Here is a 21,402-nt window from a genome sequence, read left to right as displayed (position 1 = left end):
CTGTCAGACCCACCCAGCCACAGACAGGTGTGGTCACTATCACTAGGCAGACACGCCAGGATAGGGTTCTCAAGGCACAGGCAAGCAGGTGTGTGTGGGAGGGGGTCGGGGCGTGTGGCTCACTCACTCACCCCCACGACGCCTCCTTCCTGACCTATGGCTGAATTCATCTCAGTCTACACCTACACTATGGCTTTAATGAGTTGGGAACCCGTCTTGACCATTATGGGCCCTTGTGGATTTGGTTTGCTCTCCTGACCTGTGACACCTCTCTCATCAAAATCCACAGGATTATCAAATGTTCTAAATCTTCAACTAGGGAAGGCACTTCATAGCAAAGTGATGGGTTGATGCCTATGGCATCTGCTCATCTTGTCAGGATCCCAGAAGTCTAGAAGCAGTTAGCTTGAAAATACAGTGAAATAGTTTGCTGAAAACTGAGGTGTGGCACCAGCTGAAAACAATACCTTGCGAAACTGGGTAAGGCCTGCAAGATGGAGCATAAGCTCCAAACCCACAACCAGTTCATGGTGCTTTCTCCCACAGGTTGAAGCGTGAAGAGGGGTGTTATTACTATATCTCAAAGCTCTTCTCATACCTGAGGTTTATGATTTGACTGGTGTAGAGGTTTTAGTCCCCAAGGAAACATCTTCAAAAATTCATAGTAATGATTCAAGTGAATTAAATTAAAAGCCTAGGCATCTGGCTATCTCAGGTTTTTTGTACCTCTGAGCAACACATAGCTAAGATAGGAGTGTATCTAGAATAGGAGTATACATAAAGACTACATGTAGGAGTAGCTAGGTGATTAACCCTATCGAGGGAAAATAAGATCTTGGCTCTTTAAAAGGGGGCAGGGTACAGATGGACGCAGGGCATTTTCTAAAGTGCTTCCTGGTTCTCCATATCCAGTGGCTAATGTTTGCCACACAGGCAGGACCACTAAGGAACTGGACTTTGGGACTGAAGATCACTCCAACAGGCAAAAAAATCCCTAGTCATAAATACTAGTTCTCATGACCAGTTATGGAAGTGTGCTGTAGCCTTTACTCACACCTCCCTTCTTGCTGGGTTATATTCCTTCCACAGGTTGCAGAATTTCAAGATGAGATTATGATAAAAGAGGGAAGAGTACAATTTGTGACACTGGACTTCAGAGAATGGCAGCCCTGGTCACTACCCCTGGACTTGGTCATTGGCTTTGACCTTGAATGGTCTCCCCAAGCAGAAAGTAATTTGCTTTTGGTCACATGTGAGAGTCATAACATGTCATATGGGAAGAAGGGTGTGTTTTTGTGTGTCAGGGTTTCTCCAGTGATTGCCTACCAAGCCCATCTTACCCTCCACCATTCTTCTGGTGAGAATTCCCATTCTTTGGAAAACTGCCTCTCCCCTACTCCACATTGCCCTGAGTTCCAGGACAGGAATTTGAATCTTGAGTGGAAGGAGACCCATTAGAGCCAACGGCAGCAGCTCCTGGGAGGCAAGCTCCAGAGCTACTATGGCTCCTGCCTTTCTAGGTCCTGTGAACTACCCCACACCCTTCCCATGAGTCCCTGCTCCTTGCTTAGATTGGTCCAAGTCCATTTCTGTTACTTAAAACCTGAGAAACATAATGGCCAGTGTCTCTTTTGAGACGTCCATTTCTGTTACTTAAAACCTGAGAAACATAATGGCCAGTGTCTCTTTTGAGACCACCTCATACATCTCTGCCTCCCACCGGTGGTCAGCTCAGGGTCTGGCATAAAGGAAGTCTGCTCAGTATGTCTGAATGAACAGGTTGGTGAACAAACAAATCAACAACATTCAGCTCTCAGTTCACCAAGGCAGTCTGGATATGCAGGCTGGGAGAGTGGGGGGCACATTGGGGCAAGAGGAGAAAGTGTGGAGAGTCACCTGAGCACAAGAGGAGGTAGAGAAGTCAGAAATGTCTAGCGGAGGGGGGAAATATGGGGCAAAGAAAGGCCTGGGCAGTCGGGTGGGGCCAGGGCTGAGAAACCTCTGCAGCTGGGAACCGGAGACAGTCTGTGAGTAACTGAGAGGACGGCGGCACTGGTCATCCCTTCAGCTGGTCTTGCTGCAGTGGAGGCAGTCGGAGACACTGAGCGTCTCTCCAGCTCTACTCTTCTTTCCTGGGTTCCTTTCTTTGCGTTCTTCTTCCAGATGAAGGAGCAGTTCCAAAGGCCTAAGCACCCTCATGCTCAGGGACCCAAGTCATCTTCCCAGCGGTACAAGCACAGATTGTCTGGCTGTGGCCATGGAAGGCTGAGACTGTCAATCCAGGAGCCAAATCATGGATCTATCTTTCCAGTGGGTCCAGGGACTGGAGGATGTCCTCAGAAAACCCTGCCTGGGGAAGAGGGGACCCTAACCCCGTACACCTACAACCACACTAGAGGAGGTGAGCTGGATGCACAGTGGCTGCCTTTATTGCATTCCAAGGGGACTGGGCTAGCTCTAGACTCCCCACTCCCAGGCCTCAAGAAGGGCTCTCAGGAAGGACCCAGGGTGCTGGGCTGAGGACAACTCCTCCATACTGAGGCCCAGAGCTGGAGGCCCAGGATTGAGAGCTGAAGGTTGGAGGCAGGGGTCCTAATCCCCAGACAGAGACGCTTGTCCACCCCACATGGGGATGGGCTGCATTCTTCCCAGAACTCCCACATGTACTCCCTCTGGAGAAGAGTCCAGCCCTTTGTCCCCGGTCAAGAGGCAGTGTGGAATTCACTGTGACTCCCTCTCCTTTCAGTAAGGAGCACAAGGTCTCACAAAGTCGACGCCTTCCCTCTGGCCACAGCTGCTGATGCAACCCTCACCTCACGGCAGAGGGCCTGGGAGGAGGGGACAGGTGTACTGGGGGTGGCGGCTGTGAGGCCAGAGGATGTGCTCCTTCCCGAGGTGTGGTGGGTAGGGTGGGGGTCAGCTAGGAAGCCCTCGGGTAGGGGGACAGTCAGCGAAAGGCAGGCACAGGCTGCAATCGGGCTCAAAGCCAGGGATGGGGGGTGGGGAGCAAGGGGGCAGGGGAGGCAGGGGAGTGAGTGCCTGAGCAACAGGGAAAGGCTGAGCATGAACACGCATCACCAAAGACCACTGCACAAGGAGGGGACAGGCCCTGGAAGGGCCCTGAGACCCATTTAGGCTCAGGGACAGGTTAGTGGCAAGATAAGCTGGGATAAATGAGGCAAACTGGCTAAAGGAAAAGACCCTGAGAGTCACCAGGCCAGACAGAGCAGAGGAAGTCTGGAGCCCTGAGGGCAGGGAGAGATCAGAGCCAAGTGAAGGGAGAAGGGAGATGCTGTCCCACATGCCCCAGAGCATGACGTTAGCAGACGGGTCTGGGCAGGACATTGGCTGCAGACCATGCAGAGGACTCAGGGCAGCCCCAGCAGTGGCCAGTGTAAACTTCAAGGATGGCCAGGCTGCCAGGCACTTGGAGGTGGGGCCTGGGAGCCCTGGTGACAATGGCACCAGGAGAGGCCACGGGACTGGGTGCCACACGCCCAGTGTCTGATGAGGAGCTGAGTGAGGAGCAGCTGCTTGGAAAGGCCCTGGGTGGAGCCTCCTGGGTCACACCTGCTCCAGTTGGTTCTGTACTGGTAACATCTCTGGCGGTTTGAGCTGCTTCCTTGTTGGTCTGCTGCTGGATGGAGGCCCCCAGCCTCCTGTGGGGGCTACCGCATACCCTGGGCCTTGGAGGCTCCCTCTTGGATGGGAGACTGTCCCAATAACTGGGTGGCGACCACCTCTGAGGCCTGAGGGGTGGCTTTGGAACCCGAGGCACTCTTCCGGGTGCCCTGGGGACTCGGGGGGCCTTTCTTCTGGGGCTGAGGACTCAGCTGGGGGCCCTTCCTGCCAGCAGATGGACTCTTGGAGCCCTTGGCCTTGGCTTGGGGGTGGGTGGCCTCTGGGCCCTTGAGGGGTTTTAGCCCCAGCATCTCACAGAAGGTGTTGCACTGGTGGGAGGAGGCAAACTGGTCCAGCAGGGCGGGGAAACAGCTCTCCTTGAGGCCTTGGTACCTGTGGCAGGACACAAGAGCTGAGTGGGGTCCCACCCAGAGAGACAGTCCTCGGGGCAGACCGTGGGGTGCCCATGGTATGGTGTCATGCCCAAGGTACCTCTTACCTTACCTCGGGGTGCTGAGGAGTCACCTCAACTGGCAGCACCCAAAACCTCACTTTTAATCTGAGGCCTCATTTGGCCCTGGCCCACGGAATTCATCACGTGGGATGTCGCTTGGTATGAGGAGGCTCTGCTTTATCAACATAAATTACTGCAGACTCCAGGTCCCCACTCCACTCACAGGCCCTGTTTATCTGCCCCCCGATGAACCTCCACAAGGTTTCTCTGTGAGAAAGCAGAGGAGCGGGTTCACTGCAACCCCAGAACGCCAGGTGGTCCTGTGTGGGTGGCAAGAGCTGCTGGTCAAGATCTGGGGTCAGGGCCGTAGCAGATGGGGAGCAGAGGTCCCTGAGACATTAGGACATGGCCTTGGGCACAACTAGGGCTACTGAGTCACAAGGTCCAGCACCTTGGGGATGGAGAACCAGAAGAACTTTGACATTTTACACCCCAAGCAGCCTCTCAGAGGACATTCTGTCGCAAAGAAGCACTCACCCTCGCAGTTTGGTAGCAATCTGCACATCAGTCATTTTCCAGTTAACCCCTGAAAAGAGAAAGACAGAGAGTATTGGGAATTGGTGGTAGCCTGGGGCAGTTCTAGGGCCCCCAGGTCTCCAAGATGTGTATCATTTTAGATGGGAACAAGCCAAGCTCTAGGCACATCTTCAGGTTCCCTCTCACTGGGCATCACCTGGCCTGTCTCAGGGGCAGTGTGGGTATATTTGTTTTTTTTTGTTTTTGTTTTTGTTTTTTTTTTTGGAGAATTCACATTTATTGAATAAACTGTTGTGATACAAGATGGAATTTCTTAATTCCCAATAAATAAATTTCACTTTTTGAACAACTGATCTGTTCCTTTTTAGCACCAACAGGCTTGGTAGCTGCCTGAAGCCAACCCGACAGAGGACTGGCTGCCTTCCCCCGCTGGCCCTTCAGGCTACTTAATCAGTCCTTGGCTGCTGCTGTCATTCTTCCAGGGGTGGCTTACTGCCCTCCTCTCTGTACAATCTGGGCAAACCAACTGGTGATAGCAAGAGTAGTGTCGATGAAGCGGTCCACACAGCTAGAGAGACAATTTTCAGTGCGCGAGTCTAAGCGATTCCCTGGCTTCTCCACACATTTATCCCAACATAGCTCCATGAAGTGATGCACCTGTGCAGTGAACTGCGCTTTCTGCTGTTCGGCCGCCACCAGGCGTTGCAACTCGGCTTCACCCGCCTCACCCAGCTCCGCCATCTTGCGTTTCCAGTTACCCGGGTATATTTGTATTATGAGTATTAATAGTAGTTCCATTTTCACAGGTGAGGAAATTAAGTAACTTCAGCAGAGTCAGTCATTCATTCATTTACTAACTGGGCACGGTCTGTGTACAATGACCACTGTGAATTAAAGTATCATTCCTAGACCCACAAGTCTTCCAACTAAGCTATTCTGTCTCTACTGGGTGAGAGTAGGTCATACTAAACTGGGCAAGTCTCTGGCTTTGAGCTAAAACTTTCGCCTCCTCCTTAACAGATTAGCCCATCTGGACAGAGAAAGCGAGGTGGAAATGGAAAGGTGTAACAGGGCTGGGCTGGCAGAAGTGTAGCATGGATAAGACCAGCTTCCACATACTCATCAAGGCAGCAAGCAAGCACTCCAAGCAGCCAGACAGGCTCCAAGGTTAAGAGAGCCTTGAAGGACAGAGTCGGGCAAACAGTGATGGAGGAAACACATCCCACCTGGCCAGGCTACCCCAGCACCTTAACATCGCGTGTCAGGCCTGTGACCGCCCTTCCCTGTTTGCACTCTGTCCAGCTGCCTTCCTCCAGGAGCCAAGCTCTTACTAACAGGCCTGAGTGCCAGTAGATGACAGAGCAGCACAGATGTGGGCTTGAAACCAGGCAGATCTGGACTTCCATTTTCGCTCTGTCGCTTTGGAGCCGTGTGTGCTTGGCCAGTCACTTCCTATCTCTAATCCTTGACAGTAAACCCAGTGATCATGCTGCCCATCTTGTAAGGGAATTAAGACGATCACGGTATGTGTCAGACCCTAACTTAGTGTCTGAAGCACAGCGGTAATGCAATAAATATTCATTTCTTTGTCTTTTCTCTTTCAGCATTTTTCACATTCCATTGTGCATGATAATACTCATGATCCCTCACTTGCATAGAACTCTGATTTGCTGAGGGCGTTCCCAAATACAGTCTCATGGAATCTTCATAATAAGTTTGAGAGTGAGGCAGGAAGGATACTATTATTCCTAGAGAGGGAAAGGAAATGGAAGCTCAGAGGGATGAAAGACGTAATCTGTCTGAGCTTCTTTTCTTCTCTGTAAAACAGAGACCCAGCTAGAAAATGAAGAGGCCTGGGGTTGAATTTTTTTTTCTTTTCTTTTTTTAAGGCTTGACTTTCTTTCATTTCCAAGTCCTTCTACTATATTATGTTATTATCCCATTGTAGAAATTGGTAGATTTATCATAAATTCTTGAGGACAATGGGTATTTCTAATTCACATTTTTATCTTCTCAGTACTTAGTAATGTTAGATGGAAAAAAGGAAGGAAAGAAGAAGGGAAGGAAAAATTTATGAGTTAACAAATGGAGTGAATAACAGTTTAATGTGTTACTAGCTCGCCCTTCAACATCTATAGTTATATATAAATATTTATTGTACAGCTTACCCCCAATGCTAAGCACACTTACAGTCAGTTTTCTATCTCTGGCCCTGGTTTTCTCACTTATTTATATCAGGGATAAAATGCAATAATGTGTGACATCCCCAGCACCCCCCCAATGTGTGTAGACAGAACTGTATCTTTTCCTTTCTCTTGCCAGGTCTGGTTAAAAAGTGTAGGCCTGGAGAGGAGACGTCAAAGAAGGAAGGAGAATTCACGCTTACTGGCCTCCCTTTTTGGGGAAGAACCTGAATAATGGGAAAAATAAAAATAGACTAAAGAGAAGTATGAGAGACTAAGTTTGCTTACATAATATTAATAATAAACTACCAAAGACTGCTCAGTTGGTAAAGAATCCGCCTGCAATGCGGGAGACCTGGGTTTGATCCCTGGGTTGGGAAGATCCCCTGGAGAAGGGAAAGCCAGTATTCTGGGCTAGAGAATTCCATGGGCTGTATAGTCCATGGGGTTGCAAAGAGTAAGATACGACTGAGCGACTTTCACTTTCACACTCACCAAAGACTGAGTGGGGAACAGAGAAGGAAGAGACAATAAAGCTCTGTGTGCAAGGGTAGAAGAGAGTTTAGGAAGTTGGAGAGGAAGAAAGTTTAGAGCAGAGCTACAGGGAAGAAGGGTGATTTTGAAAATGTGGTCATGCAGCTTGAATTAGATCCCATGAAATAGTCTTTGAAATAATATATTTTTTAAGTGGAGCCTGGAGTATACTCCTTTAAACACAATTTCAGTAAGAGACTAGGCTCCATGAGGGTCTGGTATGTACTAGGGTTGCACAGAAAGTGGTTTCTGTCCAGTGCACTTTAAAAGGTTACTGTGAAAGCAGAGGAGAACACATGCGGAAGTGCGCTGCACACCAGTGCCCTGCCCTCCGCATGCTCTCCTGCACAGGCACACACCCACCTCACACCCTCATACCTGCCAAGTCTGTGACAAGGAAGCTGCCATTCGTCCACAGATACAGCCAGTGCTGGAAGGTCTGGCATTTCCACACGGCCTCAGAGCTGCTAGGCGCTGCAGGAGCCGCAGCACAGCCCCAGTCCCGGGAGCAGTAGGACTCTAGGGGCTGGCCCAGGTCCTCCTCCAGGGTGGCATAGGGGATGTTGTTGGCAGGCCGGTAGATCAGATACAGTGGGATGATCCTAAGCACAGTGCCACCCCGTGGTGAGCAGGACTGACCGTGCCCCAAGAGCGCCTCCCTCCACCTCAACTCCACACAAAAGGAACACCCTTCCAAAAAGGGAACTCAGCTCCGAGCCTGAAGGGCAGCAAGAACAGGAGTTCCCCACTGCCTTCAGGGTCCTGTCCATCCTCTGAGGTCAGTGGGATGAGAGCTGAACCCTGCTCTGACCTCAGGAGGCCTCTGTGCCTGGGTGAGGGGCTGGGACCCATAAGTGACAAACAGAAAGGAATACCTCTGAGAGGATTCAGCCAGACTGTCCACGCCCACTAGACCCTGGATGGTTTAGCCTCCCTGTCACCTTCAGAGAGGCCCAGAGCCTGCCATGCCTAAACCCCACAATCAGCAAAAACTGGGAGAAGGGGTAGGGAATTCAAGTGGGTGAGAGGAGACTGGAGACCAGAACAGAAGCTTTTCTAAAGTGGGCCATGAATCTTGAGGTCTTTGTTTCTAGATTCTATAGAACCATTGAGCTGAGCATGGGGCTAGCTGGGGGCCCATTTGCACATGACCATTACTCAGGGGGTACCCAGGAGGCTGTGAATCATGTCTCTGTGCAGGAGCTCAAGTCAGACTGCATGGCCCCCTCCCTGTGCACTTACTCAGGCACCTCTCCAAAGCCAGGAGCAGCCCGGGCTTCAGCCGCAAAGATTTTGCAGTACTCCCGGCTCATGTTCTGGATCTTGCACCCCTGTGGGTTGAAGAGAACCAACTTTGGTCAGCACGGAAGCGTACCTGCTCTCAGTCACGCCTCGCTCTAAGTGGGAGGCTGTCTGCTAGAGGCTGCAGGGAGGATCCCAGCCCTGGGGAAGGTGGGGTTCACTCCTACCCCCCTCCCTCATCTGTACCTCCATTTTCTCATTTGTAAAACAAGAGGCTTTGGACATGTTTTCAAAGTGGTTTACAAACTGTGTTTGCTAGAGCCCTAGTGATAGGTAGCTGTGCCCCAGGGGCCACGCTACAGAAAGTGGGGCACCCGCCCCACCCACAGTCACCCCCTGTCCCCTCACAAATAAGGCTTCTCTGTGCAAGATACAGTTGAGGGAAGTGAAAAAGGTTTCTGGTGAAAAATACAGTTTGAAGACTATGGTCCCAACGATGTAACCTGGACTACATCTCAGGCTCTCCTCAAGGTAAAGCAGAGACTGAGATGGCATCCGCCTCCATATGGGGCTTCCCAACAGGACCAGGCTGGGAAGGGGAGGGATGAGAGGGTGGAAGCGGGGGCAGGGGCATGGGACAGTACCTGGATGGTGACGTCATAGTTTCTGCCCAGGAGAGAAGTCTCGCTGCTGGGCCCGAACACAAGCAGGCTGGACACCTTGATGATGCACGTACGGCCTGACTCGAAGATGGGTTCCAGCCCGTAGATGACCTTGGCCTGCGAGGCCTTCCTCAGGCTGCAACCGTGTCCACCCCCTCGAAGTTCCTCACTCACCAAGCGCCCAAAGAGCTTGTCCCCCCAGCAGCCAGAGTCAGCCAGACCCTTAGCAAACACCATGGGGGTCATCTCAATCTCTTCTCCAACTGGAGGGAACAGGAAAAGTGTGAAAAAACTAGAAACTCCCCCTCAGGACATCCCTGGCTGTCCAGGGGTTAAGATTATGCTTCCAATGCAGGGGACGTGGGTTCAATCCCTGGTCAGGGAACTAAGATCCCACATGCTGCAGGGAGCAGCCAAACAAATACATAAATACACATTATAGAAGCTCCCCCTGACTGATGCAGAGTCCACAGGGCAGGAAAAGCCTGGAATTGATACACTCACTCTGTCCATTACTGCTCTTTGGGGGTGCACTGTGGGGTCCGTGGTAGACTGTGAGCTCCTGAGGGCAGACCCTGTAGTCATGCAACCCTCGGTCATTCAACAGTGCTTGTGTGTGAGAAAATAAGGGCTCACCCTGTGTCTGTGGAAGGCAGGGGTTTTCTGAGAAAGCAGCTATCAATACAGACTATCAGAATTAGTCTGTTTTAGAATTTGGTGTTTTGATCAAGTGAATAAGTGATTCCATCTCAACTAACAAGTTTGACTGAAAAAAAAAGTTTGATACCAATCCAATAGCAATGAGTACTCCTAGTGCTCAAATTGTGATCACTAAATACCATTTTCCACTAAAGTGAAAGTGAAAGTCACTCAGCTGTGTCGGACTCTGCAACCCCATGGACTATATGGAATTCTCCAAGCCAGAGTACTGAAGTGGGTAGCCTTTCCCTTCTCAAGGGAATCTTCCCAACCTAGGAATCAAACCAGGGTCTCCTGTATTACAGGCAGATTCTTTACCAACTGAGCTTTGAGGGAAGCCTATTTTCCACTAAAAGGAACCAGAATTCCCTGAACAAATGGCAGGAAGTGTCTTGGATTGACCAGAAACAACTATGGATCAGAAAGTAAGTGAAGTATCAAAAACAACTGGTTGCTTGTCACAAGAACACAAGAGCCAACCTGAAGGGGATTCCATTGGCCAAAAAAAAAAGAGAGAGAGACAATTTTACCAACAAAAAGAATAACTGCAAAGTATTGAACATTCAAATGTGTTAAAATCCATACTTTCATAATTATAAAAAACAAAAAAAACCTTCCTCCTGGAAAAAAACAAAAAACCCTTATTGGTGACCTGTGGAAGATGTTACAGCTCTAATTCATTACTCTGAAAGCTTAGCAAGAGGGAAAAGAAAGTAATTTCCATTCATTTTTTTGTTGGACCTATATGTATCAGGATTATCAAATAAACATTTCCTCTTTACTGAAAAATTTTAGCTAGTGAATAAAGAAGAAATGACAGAATTAAAATACTCCATGTTCTAAACCTTAAGGAGATAAAGGATTGAGGTAATAATCAGTGACTGCTAAAACTCCTCGATAATGACAGGGGTTGTATCAGATACAGTTTTAATTTTTTTTAAACTGTGCCTTGCAGTAAGTGGGAATCTTAGTTCCCCTAACAGTGATTCAAGCCAGGCCTGGCAGTGAAAGAGTCAAGTCCTAACTACTGGATTGCCAGAGAATTCCTGTTTATTTTTTTTTAACTTTAAAGGGGATAGATCAGGCAGAAAACATGTGAATAAACTCAGTGATCATTCTTAGTTTTACTAAAACAAACAGATATCATGTGCCTGAAGATTGGAGGCAAAAGGAAACACACAGCTCACCTGTGAAATGTTCCCCCAAATTTGCACCTGAGCACCTCAACCTAATCACCAATTCAGAGGAAGTCCATCAATGAAGCAACATGTTAAATGGTGATACAATCAACAAAATCCAAAATGGAAGACATTCTACACATCAAGTGACTTCACGAAGTAAATGGTAAGGAGGGAAAACAAGTGAGGGATGAGGAACTATTATACACTTGACAGATTTAAGAGATATGTCAGGGACTTCCCTGGCAGTCCAGTGGCTAAGACTCCATGCTCCCAGTGCAAGGGGCCCAGGTTCGATCCCTGGTCAGGGAACTAGACCCCACAAGCCACAACTAAGACCTGGTACAGCCAAATAAATAAATAAATAAATATTAAATAGGGAAAAAAAGAAGATATGTTAGCCAAAAGCACTGAATGGTTCCTAATTCAAATAAACCAACACTTACAAGACAGGAAAATCTGATTTTATGAGAATAAAGTATTATTTGTTTTTAGGCATAAGGTTATATTTGATATTAACTCTGATTTGATAACTAAACAAAAAGTACTAATTGAATGAATGAGTAAAGGAGTGAATGAATGAAGGAATTCATGAAGCTCTAGAAATCTTTCCATCACCAGCTGCCTTCGCAGTCCTAAATCCTTAATGTGTCTTTTGCAGGAGCAACACAAACTCTTCCTATAATATTTGTGCCTTCAAACTGTTTGTCAAACTTCAGGGTGTATGACAATCACCAGGGTGTCTACTGACATGCAATCATGTTAGGTCCTTCCCCAGACTGTGATTAAGAGTGTCTGCAGCAGGGCTCAGGTAACTGCATTTTTAGCAGGCTCCCCATGTGGGTCTCATGCAGGAATTCAGACTCCTGTGAGAAACTCCAGGGAGGAAGCCGGCAGGGAGAAGTGCCCTGGTAGCCAGTCCTGCTCTCGATCAAGGGCTCTGACGAGGGGAGAGGGCACAGGCTGAGTGAACTCCTTGTGGGATGGCCCTCTAGCCCTTCCTCCCCCCTTAACTTCTGAAACAGCTGTCCCCCTCCACCTCCTCCACAAGCCACATGCTAAACTAGGAGGAAAGGGTGGCTGTATGTGGAGATGAATGTGGCATTTGGAGCAGATTCCAAGCTTCTCTTGTAGCTCAGTTGGTAAAGAATCTGCCTGCAATGCAGGAGACCCGGGTTCGATTCCTGGGTTGGGAAGATTCCCTGGAGAAAGAAAAGGCAACCCACTCCAGTATTCCTGCCTTGAGAATCCCATGAACAGAGGAGCCTGGGAGGCTACAGTCCATGGGGTCCCAAGAGTCGGACACGACTGAGCGACTACACCACCACCACCAAGTCTTTAAAGAACCCCTGCAGAGGCAGGCCTAGGGACACAGGCCTATCCATTCCTCCCCCTGAGGGGCACCATACCTTGACCTTCTTCTCTGGAGATGAATCCTGACAGCACTGTGTGGAGAAAAAGCAGAGGAAGTCGCTGTCCTCAGGTGGGCATGCCCACATAGAGTTCTACCTCTGCAAAGATGACTATCCCCGTCCTCCTTGGAGCAGAGACCAGGCGGAGGGGGCAGGATCACACTCACCCTCGGGGCTGAGGCAGAAGTCGGTGGAGGCTGAGCCGTGCTCGTTGTGGATGGTGCATCGATACACGCCACAGTCCACGGGGGACGCCTGCACGATGGCCAGGGCCGCGGGCCCCTCATCCCCGGCACTGCAGAGAGGAGACCCTCCCCCTGAGGCCATCACCATGGCACAGCCCAGGCCAGACTGTGTCCTGAGGGTCCTCAGACCCCACTGTCAGAGGCTTCTGTGGGCACAGGCTCCAGGAGCTCTGGGGAGCAGAGCTCCCCAGGAGCAGCCAGGCCTGCATCACACAGGCCAGGTTTGCAATCCTGACTCTCACTGGCTGTGGGACTCTGGGCAAATGACTTAGTATCTCTGAGCCTCAATGTTCTCCTTTATACGGTGGGAGTACTAGAGTCTCCCTTACAGGGTTACTATGAGGATTAACTGAAGGTGGATCCAAAGTTGGGACGATGCCCCCACGTGATCACTGCTGCCATGTCTTAGGGGGCCAGGTGGGGGTGGCACCCAGCTGGCTTACCTCCTGCCCACCTCGCCCACTGGGCGCTGATCCTTGGCCCACGTCAGGACCGAGTCACTGAGAATGTTGAAGAATTGGCACCAGAGCTTCAGGCTGCCCGAGGCGTCAGGAAACTGCTCCACCCGAATCTTCCGAATCACCTGTGGAGCTGGGAGCAAGGGCACAGTGGGAAGGAGTAAGCCCTCTCCCTGCCGTCCTGTGCCCTCTCTGGCCTTGCCCCCGCTTCCCTGGGTGTCATTGGTGCACAGGCTGAGAGAAAACAGGATTCAAGTCTCCTCACACACCCATCACTTCACCCGCCCCTGCCTCGTCTGTGTCTCTGAGGCCTTTGCTCTGACTTCAGAGCACACAGCTTTGCTAGAAAGAACCCAGCCTTGAGCCCCCACTCCAGGCCAGGCAGAGCCTCACAGCTGAGGCCAAAGACAGCACTCAAGAGAGGACGTTCAGCCTGTAGCCTGGGCTCCTAACCCTAGGACCCTGCATTTGAGTCCTGTCTGTACCACTCTGTACTCGTGGGACGAGTCTGCAAAGAGCGGATGATGTTTAAAGGATGCTATTGAAGCCGGGCCCCAGGCCGAGCCTTTGATTTATTCTATCCCATTTAACCTCATAATGTTATGAAGTTGGTCCTATTATCAGCTCCAAGCCACAGAGCCAGGACAAAAACTAAGCCTTTCTGATTCTACAGCCTGTGGGATTATTACATGGGAATACCTTTACAGAAGTGCACCAGGTCTCCAGCAGGCAGGTGACCCAGCAGCGTCCTCTCCTGGGAGGCCATACCCAGTACTCACCTTTCAGCAGGTCTTTCGCCTTCCTGGACTTGGCCAGAGCATCCTGATTGCCTTCCTCCAGGGCCAGCTCAGCGTCTAGACTGCCAGCTTTGGGGCTGGGGGCTGGGTCTCCTGCTGCCAACTCCTCCTCTGCCCGCGGCACCTCCAGCATGCCTGCCTTTCTGCCTTGAGTCGGGGAGCGTCTCTCCCGCCCGGGAGTCCCTGGAGACCCAGGTGCAAGGGCCTTCCTGGGCCCCCTGGGGGAGACTGAGGGGCTCTCCCTTTCTTCAGGCTTGGTGCCCTCTCCATCTCCCGCAGCTTTTACCTTTGGGAGAAATCTCTTCCTCCGGGCCCCCAGAGCCAGCTCCTCGGGCGTCGCCGCGGGGAGCGCCTCCCGGGGGGCCTCCACCTCTGGGGAGGGCTCCTGGGCTCTGCTCTCGGTTGACAGCAGGCCCTGCCCAGGGGCTGCCTGCCCACCACCCTCCTCCCTAAGCAGCCCACCCATGCTGCTTTCCCGAGAGACCTCCAGGAGGCCAGGCCCCTCAAGGGGAAGCTGTCCCTCACCCTCACTGGATCCTCCTGATGCCAGCCCAGGGCCCTCCGCCTCACCGACCACAATGGCGGGGACTGAGAGGGGGCTGGGGCCTGGGCGCCGGGCAGCAGCCAAGGCCTGCCGGCCAGCCTCCACCTCGCGGTCCAGGAGGCCGGTGAGGCGGCGGGAGGTGCTGGGGCTCAGCAGGAGGGTCTGTGCGCTCTGCACCAAGTGGTTGTTCTCCACGCGCTCCAGGATGCGCCGTGACGTTCGCGGACTCAGTCCAGCCACTTCTATGGTGGGGGCCAGGGTGGGCAGGGGCGCCGGACCCCCAGCGGCAGCTTCCCCCTGAGACTCCGGGCCCCCTCCACTTGCTTCTGAGCTGGACAGCTTTAGCAGCAGAAGCAAGTAGTTCTTCAGGGAGTCTATGAGGCCAGGGTCACAGGTCCGGGGACCTGAAGTCCTCCCATCCGCCTCTGGCACCTTGGCACAGGGCCCCTCGCTGTTTGCTGCCACAGTTTCTGGAGGGTGACTCTGGCTGGCTGTCCCTGGCCCCAGGTGCAGTGAGGGAGCAGAGCTCAGCAAGGTCTTGTCCTCAGAGGGCGGGAAGGCAGCTGCACTCCTGGGTTGAGAAGCTGGGGTGCTGGGCAGCCCCTCCTGGGAATGACGAGTCAGGCCAGCCTCAGGAGGAGAGGGCAGGGGGCGCTCCTCAGGGCCTAAGCCCCCTGGAGGGCGGCCACCCAGAGCTGCAGGTGGCACTCTTCCCAGCTCTTCCTCCCTCGGACCCTGGAACAGGCCCTCCCTTGGTCTGTCCCTCCCCGGAGCGGACCACTCCAGCCCTCCAGAGCGCTCTCCTCCAACCGGCTCCGAACGGACCTCAGGAGGCAGTTGTGCCCTGGGAGCGAGGCCCCCCGCCAGGGGACCCAGCACAGCTTCCTCCTGGTTCCCAGAGGCTGGTCCTGGTGTCTCGTCAGATGTGAGCATACAACCCGGTTTGTCTGGGACAGAGAACTCATCCTGGCTCTGTCCAAAGCCTTCAATAACCTGAGGAGACCTAGGATCCTCCGAAGGTGGGCGTTTGGGGGCTCTGGAGTGTGGGCTGAGACTGGTCATGGACGCCTTCTCTGAATGACCTTTCGTGGTTGAGGGAGTGCTCCCCTCTGACTGTGTCCCCTTATCTTGCTGCACCCATTCATCTTCCTGGGTCCTCTCTTCTGCCTGCGTCCCCACCCTTCCTTGTGCCATCACGTCCTCCTGGGAATTCCTGTCCGACTCTGATCTCTTACTTCCTTGCATCACAACATCCACTTGTGTCATCCTATCTGCCTGAGTCCACTGGGAGGCTTCTGTTTGATCTCCCTGCGTCCTCCCGTCCACTTGCATCTTCCTGTCCACCTCTGTATTCTTTTCACCTCCTGTTTTCTGGTCAACAGACATTCTCCTGTCCTCCTGGGTTTCTGCATCCATGGGCTCAATGATGCCCTGACTTCTAGAGGTGCTGTGACCAGCAGAGACTGGATCAGAGCTGCTGCCGGCCGGTGCAGGAGCTACGGTTGCCTGGGACTCCTGGACCTGGGAACACACGGACAAGAGCAAGAACTTAACCACAGCTCCTTAGGCTCTCTTTCCAATCTGATGTCCCAGTCTCCTCGGGCCTTAACCACAACTGCCGTGATGGGAATCCGGCCACCTGGTTTCTCAGGCCTGTTAGGGGTGACAAAGTCCCACGCCCACCCACCAAACCCCTGAACCCAGAATCCAGATAAAGTAATATCCAGAATCCAGGTCTAGCTCTGGGCCTTCCCACCTCTCCCTGAAGAAATCCTGCCTTTCCTGATGGACTCTGCTCATGTACTACCCCTCCTCTCACCCCCACCATTTGGAGGGGTGTGTTCTCTCAGGGCTTCTGAGCAATTAACCTTTCCCTCTCCTGTGGCACTACTGCTCTGGATAGAACGATGGGTGAGGTGGGAGAGTACTGAAGGGTCTCCTTGACAGCTTCGGGGGCAACATCACCATTAATGCTGAGTGAGCAGTAATTACATAATGCTAGTTGGAGAAGGCGTTGGCACCTCACTCCAGTACTCTTGCCTGGAAAATCCCATGGACGGAGGAGCCTGGTGGGCTCCAGTCCATGGGGTCGCAAAGAGTTAGACACAACTGAGTGACTTCCCTTTCACTTTTCACTTGCATGCACTGGAGAAGGAAATGGCAGCCCACTCCAGTGTTCTTGCCTGGAGAATCCCAGGGACAGGGGAGCCTGGTGGGCTGCCATCTGTGGGGTCACACAGAGTCGGACACGACTGAAGCGACTTAGCAGCAGCAGCAGCAGTCATAGAAGATTAAAGTCGTTGTGAATGACAGGTATGCCAGGAGATCCTGAAATATTACAATGTTACCCTTCTGAACACCCACTATTTGCAAAACATTATGCTAGGCCCCCATTTATTATATAGGTATTACCTCACTCCTCGCAACAATATGAAATAGTTATAAGAATTATCTCTATTTTAGAGATAAGAACACTGATGGTCAAAGAAGAAATGTGGTTCGTCCATTATCAGACAGTAAACAGTAGGGTTTAGAAGCCAGGAGTGTCTAACTTCAAATCACAAGTTCTTTGCTTTTATACTATTATGTCACACATTTAAATATAATTAAAGGACCTCCTATTTAAACACAGTGGCCTAAACAGTAATTTGCTTCTTCCAAAAAAAAAAAAAAAATTTGCTTCTTTCCTCTTGGATATGCTCAAAACTAACTAAGTAAACAAGAAAAAATAAAGCAAATTCCATTGTTAGTGGAACTGGAGGTTGATAAAACCTATAGTCTCAAAAAAGTATGTGGAGGTAAGGACTGCCAAAAGCAGACAGATGAAACTCTGGGAGGCTGTAAGACTGTAGGATTGTGGAAGACTGGGTGGAAATCCAGCAGAAGACATATGAGGGAGATGTCCAACGGAGTCAGGGAAAGAAAAGTGGAACAGCCTACCGGAGGCAGATCTCAAAAAACATCAACAAAAAACACACTCCTGAAGAAACCTCCTGAAAATTGCTAAGAAAATTGTTTTTGAATATGCAAGGGCTTAAGGATAAGTGTTCCCAGGGCCCTGGAGGAAATTACTGGAGAAGAAACTTTGGTCAACCAAAAAATGATTGGGAAACCACAGCAAAACAACTGATGGTGAACAGTGAATATGCAGTTAACCCTCTGGTTAATCAAGACTAAAACAAAAAAGTTTAGAGTGGCAGAACAGAATGTCAATGCTTATGCCCTGACGATGCAGAAATGATACAACTAGCATAGAAGGGGAAGGAGCAAGAAGATGAGTAGTGTGGGTGCCTTAACTGTATCACTTATACAAGCTAGGAATCAGAGGCATGATTCAAAGCTGAAAACCCAGGTAATAGAAATATTGGATACTTATATATATAAAGATAGCCACTTAGAAATACAACTTTGGGCTAATAGGAGAGAGAAAATGAAAAGGAAAAAAGATAGGGAGGAAGTGGAAACACCACTCATTAGAAAGTAAAAGACATTAATTAAACATAAAATTATAGACATATTATATAGAATTTAAATTATACATTATTACATACAAATATTTCTAAGTATCAGAAGAACCACACACAAAACCATAGCTAGAGGGAACCTGCTATATAGCACAGGGAGCTCAGTTTGGTGCTCCGTGATGACCTAGAAGGGTGGGATGGGGGGAGGTTGGGAGGGAGGCTCAAGAGGGAGGAGACATATGTATAACTATAGCTGACTCACGGTGTTGTATAGCAGAAATTAACACAACATTGTAAAGCAGTTATATTCCTCCAATTAAAAACAAGAGCAAAGGGAATACATAATGAAAGACTTTATAAATAAACTATATTCAAGTCTAGAATTTAAAGCTACTTTACTGCATATGGAATGCTGTCCCTGGTGGCTCAGACAGTAAAGAATCTGTCTGCAATGCAGAAGACCTGGGTTCGATTCTTAGGTTGGGAAGATCCCCTGGAGAAGGGAATGGCAACCCACTCCAGTATTCTTGCCTGGGAAAGCCCATGGACAGGGGAGCCTGGCAGGCTACAATCCATGAAGTCACAAAGAGATGGACACTTTCAAGTGATCAACTAACACTTTCACTTCCACATGGGATGCTGAATGAACAGTATGAATACAAAAAAAAAACAGAGTTTGGAGAATATTAGGAGCCATCAAATATTAAGTCCAACTGAAGAATGTTAGTATCTTTTTACTTCTGATATTCTAGGATTATGAAATATTAATATGGACATGAGAGCTCTAAATTTACAAAGAAAATGCTGACATTGCACACATGGCTCATGTGAACAGAACTTTTTAATTTTTTTGGCCTTGCCTTGCAGCATGTGAGATCTTAGTTTCTGGACTAGGAATCGAACCTGCACCCGTTGCAGTGGAAGCAGTGTCTTAACCCCTGGACCGCCAGGGAAGTCCCATGAATGGAACTACTGATTAAAGCTATCTTCACTCCCCCTCACCCCTAAACTGATCAGTCCTATAGAACCTACAGCTTCACTGTCTCAATATCCATTCCCTTCTGTCTCCACAGCCAAGAGCCTAATCTAAGCTGCCAATAATTCTGTCTTGCCTAAGCCTCCTAATTGGTGTCTCTGACTCTAGTCTTTGCCTCTACAAATTTGCAGCCCAACTGATCTTTCTGAAATATAAATCTGATTGTGACACTCCCCTGCTTAAAAGCCTCCTTATCATCATTTACAGGTTAAAGCCTAAAAGCCCGAACCTAATACAGCAAGAAGTTGAAGGATACTCTCTGCCCGCCAGGGTGTGAGGAAACAGGCATCAGCACAGCCTCCACAGATAGCAATCTGGCTTTACCTACTTAAACTGAAAATACTCACACTCTTTGACCCCAAAATCCCATTCCTAGGAGTTTGTAGAAATACTTCCATGTTCAAATGAACATACATACAGGGGTATTTGTTGCAGTATAGTTTACAATAGCAAAAGACTAGATATGATGCTGGGAAAGATTGAGGGAAGAGGAGAAGGCAACAAGAGAGGATGAGATGGTTGGATGGCATCACTGATTCAATGGACATGAGCTTCAGCAAGCTCCAGGAGATTGTGAAGGACAGGGAAGCCTGACGTGCTGCAGTCCATGGGGTCGAAAAGAGTCAGACATGACAGCGACTGAACAACTACAAAAACAGCAAGAAATGATCTAACTTACTTCCATATGGGATTAACTCAATGAATTCTGGTACATCCACATCCCAAATAAGTAAAATAAATATTCAAATAAAAAAGCAAGGTATTGGGACAGAAAATATCATACACCACCTGTGTGTGGGAAATACAGACACATATACTTGTAAATGCACAGAAAACAGATCTAGAAGGATGCCCAACATACCAGTTACAGCAACTGATTTCAGGAAGAGGAATGGGGTGGGGGCAGTAGAGAAAGGGTGAAGGTTTAATATTCTCTAAATACTTCTCATACTTTACGAATTTTATACCATGCGCCTATGACACATATTCCACAAAAGCTAATGAAGAATGAAAATGAATAAGTAAACAGGCCTTTGTGTAATCAGTGAGGCCTTTCAGCAGGAGCGCCAGGTCTGTATCTCCAGGCTTATCTCTTGGGTTCCTCCATCCTATAGCATTGACACCATACTGACTACTGTGCTGTTTTATAATCACTTTGTTTCTTCTTTGCTGGACATTGCTCACCGGTAGGACTCCTTTTCCCTGAAGACTTCCCTCAAGCTTCTTCTCTTCTCTGAAGACTTCTGAGTTCCCTTGTGCTGTGCTGCGCTTAGTCACTCAGTTGTGTCTGACTCTGTGACCCCATGGACTGTAGCCCACCAGGCTGCTCTGTCCATGGGGATTCCCCAGGCAAGAACACTGGAGTGGGTTGCCATGCCCTCCTCCAGGGGATCTTCCAACCCAGGGATTGAACCCAGGTCTCCCGCAGTGCAGGCAGATTCTTACCATCTGAGCTACCAGGGAAACCCAAGAATACTGGAGAGGGTAGCCTATCCCTTCTCCAGGGACCTTCCTGACCCAGGAATCAAACCAGGGTCTCCTGCATTGTAGGTGGATTCTTTACCAGCTGAGCTACCAGGGAAGCCCTTGCGCTCCCTTCTCCATCCCTAAAAATTTAAGTGGCTTCCTGTCCTATGTACCCATGGCAAATGTACCTAATTCCATCACTGTACCCTCATTCTCTGTGGCAGTTATTTGTTTCATGCACACGTTTCATCTGCTAATCTTTGAACTCTTCCCTTCCGAAGAGGGCCCAGCTCAGGTCCAGGGTTAGACTTGGTGCATGATAACTATAAAGGTTGATGTCTCTATACACTATGGTGTGTGTGTGTGTGTGTCTGCCTCTGGAACTGGGTAGAGATCTGAGGAGGAATGTCATGTACTTCTTAAAAATAAAACTTGTGTGAGCTGGGGTGAAACTAGCTGGTTCTCTGGAAGCTTTTTCATCATGAAGAACATTAGCAGTTTTAATTTGCTATCTTGTCTCTCTGTCTTCCCTGTAAATTCTCAGAGATTAAGGAACCAGTTTGATTTACCTTTGCAATGTTCATAGGCCAAGGCACATAGGAGGTTCACAGAAATGAACCACTGAATGACAAATACTATGGCTTGTCACCTTCTGAGAAGGCATGGCCCTGGAGCGCTGGTTTTGGGAAGCAGAATTCAAAGCCAAGGGCTTAACAGGGATGGAGCTGGGCAGTGTCAAGGACCTGGAATCTATTTCTTGATGAAACCCAGACCCAGGGCTCATATCAAGGCTTCGTCATCTTTAAATCTTTGATATAATTTCCAGTGAAACCATGCAGCCCTAAAGATTTCAGGGGAAAGACTTAACC

The 21,402-nt window shown here is 49.8% G+C and overlaps 2 protein-coding genes across 3 annotated transcripts in view; both read right to left on the bottom strand.

Annotated features, from left to right (window-relative positions):
* Positions 1 to 1,796: 1,796 nt before the first annotated feature.
* The window catches only part of ALPK3 (alpha kinase 3), a 54,569-nt gene continuing 34,963 nt past the window's right edge, over positions 1,797 to 21,402 (bottom strand). For both annotated transcript variants that reach the window (XM_055555695.1, XM_055555694.1), the window contains 9 exons: positions 14,005 to 16,087; positions 13,211 to 13,358; positions 12,690 to 12,817; positions 12,520 to 12,555; positions 9,216 to 9,496; positions 8,572 to 8,660; positions 7,708 to 7,931; positions 4,613 to 4,661; positions 1,797 to 4,014 (listed from right to left, as the gene is read on the bottom strand). In XM_055555695.1, coding sequence (XP_055411670.1) covers positions 3,669 to 4,014; positions 4,613 to 4,661; positions 7,708 to 7,931; positions 8,572 to 8,660; positions 9,216 to 9,496; positions 12,520 to 12,555; positions 12,690 to 12,817; positions 13,211 to 13,358; positions 14,005 to 16,087 — 3,384 coding nt within the window. In that variant the 3' untranslated portion in view covers positions 1,797 to 3,668. The remainder of the gene's footprint in view (positions 4,015 to 4,612; positions 4,662 to 7,707; positions 7,932 to 8,571; positions 8,661 to 9,215; positions 9,497 to 12,519; positions 12,556 to 12,689; positions 12,818 to 13,210; positions 13,359 to 14,004; positions 16,088 to 21,402) is intronic.
* Positions 4,668 to 7,701, bottom strand: LOC129633776 (mitochondrial import inner membrane translocase subunit Tim8 B-like). Its single transcript, XM_055555698.1, has one exon. It carries the CDS (start codon positions 5,408 to 5,410, stop codon positions 5,102 to 5,104), a length of 309 nt encoding a protein of 102 aa, XP_055411673.1. The 5' UTR covers positions 5,411 to 7,701; the 3' UTR covers positions 4,668 to 5,101.

The sequence above is a fragment of the Bubalus kerabau genome, chromosome 19 (genome assembly GCF_029407905.1).
Source record: "Bubalus kerabau isolate K-KA32 ecotype Philippines breed swamp buffalo chromosome 19, PCC_UOA_SB_1v2, whole genome shotgun sequence".
Lineage (NCBI taxonomy): Eukaryota > Metazoa > Chordata > Mammalia > Artiodactyla > Bovidae > Bubalus > Bubalus kerabau.
This window is presented reverse-complemented; position numbering and strand designations above follow the sequence as displayed.